Source organism: Vespa mandarinia, chromosome 4 (genome assembly GCF_050613455.1).
Source record: "Vespa mandarinia isolate Hongniang chromosome 4, ASM5061345v1, whole genome shotgun sequence".
NCBI lineage: Eukaryota > Metazoa > Arthropoda > Insecta > Hymenoptera > Vespidae > Vespa > Vespa mandarinia.
In genome coordinates, this window is record NC_140813.1 from 5,136,394 (window position 1) to 5,142,980 (window position 6,587).

A 6,587-nucleotide genomic window follows, 5' to 3' on the forward strand; every position below is an offset into this window, starting at 1 on the left:
GAACTCTACATGGAGACCAATGCATTGATATATATATACATATATATATGTATGTATATACGTATATATGTATATATATATATATATATATATATATATATATATATATATACATACATACACAACTATTTGTTTCTCTTTTGAGAAGGGAACACGGTGTTTCGTGTTTTGCACGTTTTCACAGATTTGTTTTCTTTTCTCTTTTTTTCTTTCTTTTTTATCGTTTATTTAATTTTTCTTAGCATCGGATATGTGCCAAATTGGCACTTTTAGTCAATCGGCTGGCAGTCCAATGGAATATTTCGTCTAGATAAATAGATGACATCCGTGGAACATTTAGTCTACATAAACAGAAGACCTCCGTGAAACATTTAGTCTAGATAAATAGATGGATCGAACATCGTAATTAAAACTGACGAGAAAAAATTCTCGATCCCGTGCCAGCATTTATATTTATTACTCTTTTTCTTCTTCTTTTTCCTTTTTTTTTTCCCATGTGGCAATATGTATGACTTTTTTCTTACGAATCTTTATTTTTATTTAATCCAAACGTCATCGTCATCACATCTCTTACGTGCTCTTTCTCGCCTTTTTTTTTTATTTTTTTCTTTAACGTCGTGACTTTATGGACCTTGCGTACACTGTTTTGCCTTTATAAAAATACTATTTTACATAACGAAGAAGAGACAAGCGTACGACGCACGCACGCACGCATGCACGCACGCACGCAGCAAGCACACACGACACATACATATATGCATGCACGCATGCATGCACGCTGCTGACCCTCGGAGCACGATCGTACACGAAAGTATACGACGAATGGGTGCATCCAGCCTAGTAGATATATCCACGTACGCAAAAAAACATGCATTCTCTCTCGATCGAGTAGAATATTATAATCACGTATTTTTTCTTTCTCGCGAAGTACTAACTCTAGAAAATAAATCTATTAATTAGACGTTAAAATAACGAACATTGTATAATATATATGTACATATATCGGTGGAAAAAAAAAATAAAATAAAAATAATGAAAATAAAAAACCAAGTCTCTTCGATCTATGGAAAAATGGAAATTATTTCCAATGATCTTGAAACTTTTTGTTTTATCGATATGAACTAATTTCTTTAATTTCTCTTTTTTCTTTTTTTCTTCTTCTTTAGGCACGACCGCAGAAAGTTTTCTTGATAAAAGTAAAAGTGTAAATAATTATTTTCGAATCTACCCGAAATATTCAAAAATTCTTTAAAAATCTTTACGTTTCATATCAAAATTTAAATATACATATATACATACACATATATTTTTATTTGTATGTGTGTATCTCCATTCTATCGTTTTTAAATGGCTGGATAGATTGATTTAAAATATATACCAAAAATGAGGTTACTCTCTCTCTCTCTCTCTCTCTCTCTCTCTCTCTTTCTCTCTCTCCCTCCCTCTACCCCTCCCCCTCTTGTAACGAGGATGATTCATAAGTAATTTCGATTTGATGCTACTTACGATATCAAAATGGAGGTATTTTTCAAAAATAAAAGAAATCATACGAAATCACGTTGTGACGAAATTAAATTAAAATAAATAACAATCGGAATATTTAAACAAAAGGAATATTTAAAATAATATTGGTCATTAACATAAATTGTATCGGTCGTGCCTATTGCGAAACTTTTTCACTTGGGAACCCAAGAAGCAAAATATCCTAGCAACATAGAAAAATGTTGATTTTATAATTATAATAGATTTAAAAAAAAAAAAAAAAAAAAAGAAAGAAGACAAACAAAAACAAAGAAAACAGTAAATTATAAATATACCAGTTTACAAAAACAAATATCTATCAATCGTAGTACTGTACAGTTCCTTTTTTCTTTTTTTTTCCTTTGTTTTTAATCTAATTTTTTATAGAATCCTCTTTACGTACATATCATAAAAACATAAATTTTTGAAATAACTAAATCACATTTTAGGTTATCTTTATAGGCTAATGCACCTCGTATGTTTTTTTTTTCTTTTCTTTCTATCCTTTTCCTTTTCTTTCGCTAAGCATCAAAGCAGCTTTAGGATCAAGAAATGAAAATCTCACGGTGGTGTATTAGGATAAATAGGCAGGCTAATAATCGTTTTTGTGTACATATGTAAGATAGCGCAAACAAAAAATGGTGCTTCCTTTCAATTTAAATGTATTCGAAAATATGTGTGAAAGTACAACTAACCATCGAGCTAAAGTTCAAAGAATCAAATGCGATCAAAGTTCAAAGAATGCTTGTGTAAGTGTGTAACATTCGACGGTAATGCAAAAGTTTTCTTTTCTGTTTTGCTTTTTCTTTCTTGTTCTTTTTCTTTTACAACATAGCCTAGTAATCTTGAAATTTTTACAATGCAAATTTTGAAAAAACAAGCCTGTCTATTCGTATGCACTTCGAGGCAGACTAGGAGGGAGGATCTGGTCAAACTCAAGAATAACTGGATTATGATTAGACGTTTTCCTTACTGCGTTCACTACGAATATTGATTAATTTTTCATTCCGGCCCGCCGGTTTCACGTATGCAAATTGATGATGATATATCGTAGTTATGATAACGCATAATAACGCAAGTATTTGTGGCAGTCGTGCAAGACCAAGATATGGTATAAACTTTATCATACAAAAATTCGTAATAACCTGAAATGCTTAACGCTGTCAAAGAAAACGTAGATGAGCGATCGTGTGCTTATCGTATATAATAAATAAGCTCGATGACTACCTTCTTTTCGCTTATTATAACATCGTATGTTTCGTGTATGTATCATTGTATTAATATACTTTTAGTAGTATTCAATAAATGATGATCAAACACCTTTGGTTTTCGGACGGTCGTACATGAGAATAAATGGATTAAACAAAAGTATAAATGAATGAAGTAATGAAAGAGTTCAAATTCTAAGAATCAACCAGGTGTAATTGAATGCTCATTTATGATTCTTTGTATCTGTGTGGATGTACATGTATATTGACAGTCTGTTTCTATACAAACAGGATTAACAATAATATGTGTGTAGTCAAGTTTTCGAAATTTGTTAACATTTTTCATAGCATCGATGCAATCAAAATTTAAAACAAATATCAGATTTATTTGTGAATTAAAATTGTTTAGAAAATTGTAAGCAAATTATTCTTTGCTCCTTGAAAAATTTTATTCAAAGATATCATTTATACCATGGTACAAAAATGTTAAACGTACCTTCTTGTTTGAATTGATGCATAAAAAATGTATTGCCTTGATTTTAATATTGTCAATACATAATAAAAACTCTTCTTTGTGATTCACCTTATATATAAATCAGACAAAGTGGAAGAAAAGCAAATACGCTGAAATATTTTAACTGTTCGTGAGTTAACAAAATTCACAGTCACAGGAGATTTTTTCCAGTATATATGTTGTTCTTTATCCATTATACTACACACAGGTACGTGGAAAGAAACTATGTACACAAGACGACACATCCGAATACTAGCAGTATTTAATATACTTTAAGATGTTATAGAAGTGATGGTATGTCACAAGTTTAGACAGTGACAAGGTATGTATTATAATGGTCGCGTTCATCGCGCCATAGGATGCATGACGATGAAGACGACGAAGACAACGACGACATACATAGAAAGAGTATAACGTACTCCAAACGTGCCATTTTGCAGTAGACAAGTGCAAGTACCAAAATCATGATTATCATGTAATGGTGATCTTTCTTGTCCTTTGACGATCCTTTGGCTCCTTGGGTTCGTACCGGTACCGGCGTCTCATACGTCGGCTCTTTCATCTTGTATATATTATAGATGCGATATTCTTTCAATCAATATACCCAGGAGCTTTACACCGCCATTTCTTTCTGTTTGCTGTAGTTCTCAGCTTATTTCCATACCAATAATAAATAAATTTCTTAGAGCATCGCCCTATATTGGTCTGATTAGTCTTATGCACTTTCATCAACTGTTGGTAACCAGAAAGCCATATTGGTACATGCAGATGCCAACATCATATACTTTGGGTTGAATTGAATACACTGAACTGGTGCAGGGTGATCTCCATTAAGAACACATACCTTATATCCAGTTTCTGCATTCCATACATGTACTCTACCATCTGTAGAGCCACTAAATACAAACTGTGAATCTGGACTAAAGCTGGCCTCTATTGCAATGCCTTTGTTATTTAAATAACCAGCAAAAGTTTGTAATGGAGTACCATGGAAAGCATCCACCAAGCGAATTGTACTGCCATTGGTCGATATCAGAATGGTCTTACCATCTCTGCTGAATTTCAAGCCAGTCCAATCGCATTCTTTTTCCTGAGAAAGTCTAAAGGTCACAAAAGGTCCTTTATCAAAACTGCGTAAATCATATAGCTTAATACTCTCTGAATTTACTCCAGCAGCAAAAATTAAACCTTCAGGATCGTATGCGGCAACTGGACGTCCGGAAACATTCATAACACCATGACAATTTGGTGAACGTAAATCCCAAAGCCTCAAGGACTTATCCAAAGATCCAGAAAGAAAAGTATCCTCTATAGGACTGATACAAAGCGATACTACTTTCTTAGTATGACCAGGAAAGTATCGGATATACTTATTGTCGTGCAAACTTAAATATCGAATAGTATCATCTACTTTGGTACTGCTGTGAATGGCAGTATTTTTGGCGTGTGTGAAATGAATCAAATCAACGCCGTATTTCTTCGAATTAACTGTACGAACTTGAGTGCCCTTTTCACAATCGTATATTACGATTTGATCGTCCTCCGAGCAGGAGATAAGTGTATCTCCATTGGGCGAGAAATCGATACTGTTTATACGATCGGAATTCTCTCGGAAGACCTTGGCCACCTTGAAGCTTCTCACCACGTGGTCGACAAGCTTCATGGTGATGGACGGCGCGTCTTCCCTTTCCTGCCGTCCCCTTAACCTTCCCCCTTCCGTAATTTCTTCCTTTTTCTTCCTAACACGGCTTAAGCGCCGAGGCGCAGAAGCTCCCGAGGGAGGGAGCCGAGTAATCGTTTTATGTACCACTGTTATTCTTCCACTTTACAGGAAAGAAAAAAATCTACGATGAGGTGTAGATAAGTTTATGGATAACTGAGGGAAGGAGAAAGAAAATAGAATGCACGTAGGGTTCGCTGAATTCTCAGAGATACCAAATTTACCGATCTCTGGTCTTTGTAGATTTCCAAACACACAAGGTCGTCTTCGATTCCGACAAAGGAATCCTTCTCCCTTTCCTCTTTCCTACAAACGGACGCCGTCGCCGGACTACCGCACACCACACGCATAAATTCTACCAACTGTTTAGAGAAATGGATAGCGAATTAGCGTGAATGTATTGTCAATGTATATTTAATATATATCATGGCATATCACCATGTATATAGTCTTGTATCTACGTCAACTCTTTAATATTTCAGAAAGCATTACACTACTGACAGTACACTTGTCAACGTAACAAGAAATATTGCCATATTTTTTGATCTTGCAAAATGCTTTTCACAGGACTAACTTGGTATAACGCGTTTACGCCGATTCATGCTACACAAATTTGTCCGTTTCATTTTCAAGGTTTATGATTATTGGTCGATCTGATACAGATTTAGAAACGTCCAATAGTATCACGCTTTTAAAACGACGAAACTTTGTTTCTTCGCTAAACTTAGTTTAATAATTTATGATCTTTTCTCAAGCCTTGTTTTTACGTTCCTCGGCCAATCAGCATTGATATCAAAATGAGTAAATAATTACATATGGGACCAGTAGATGGCGGCAGTAGATGCAACGAAATATTTCTTCAATAATTATTAATAATAAAATTACAATATAAAAATGGTATAGAATAATATAAAGAAAGATTAAAATTAAAATATTATCAATGTTTATATATATATATAATTCAAATGAAAGATGAATCGAATAATGCCATTTAGTTAAAATACATAATTATATATTTGAAGTTGGTAATACTACATCGTTCATTTTTTAAAAGAATTTTCAAATGTGATTATTTCTGCGTATTTACGAATTAATGATATGCATCATTATTTAAGGTATGTAAATGTATTTCATATAAATTTTATATATAAATAATATTTACTAAACTTATAATTCAAAATTAATATAATTAGTCTTAATTAAAAAAGACAAATATAAAAGAAATTTGACATTTGAAAGATCGATTACCGATATGTTATTTATTTAAACATTATTATACTGTGTTTTACGTGTAGTATGTGTTAAGGACAAATAACTTTAAATCTTTTATTTTTCATTTTTATTATATTTATATAAAAATTGAAAGTGTGTGCTATGCTCATGAAAAAATTGCAAAGGCTAACCAATTATAATACAATGGGTGATATATTGATAATAAAATTACATATATATAACACAACCATTGCTATATGAAAATAGTGAAATATTTATTTTATGCAACTTTTCAATGATCTTTGATATATTTGCTTTCTAGCTATATGTATTCCTGGTAAATTTTTTTTTATTTTAACTTTAATATAATTATTAATATAATTTTTAAATAGCATATTGGATATTACTTTTA

General features: G+C 32.4%; 1 protein-coding gene across 1 annotated transcript; it reads right to left on the reverse strand.

The window, feature by feature from the left end:
- Nucleotides 1-529: 529 nt before the first annotated feature.
- On the reverse strand, nt 530-5,579 carry Wdr82 (WD repeat domain 82). The gene has a single exon (XM_035875680.2). It carries the CDS (start codon nt 4,904-4,906, stop codon nt 3,959-3,961), a length of 948 nt encoding a protein of 315 aa, XP_035731573.1. The 5' UTR covers nt 4,907-5,579; the 3' UTR covers nt 530-3,958.
- Between the last annotated feature and the right edge of the window lie 1,008 nt (nt 5,580-6,587).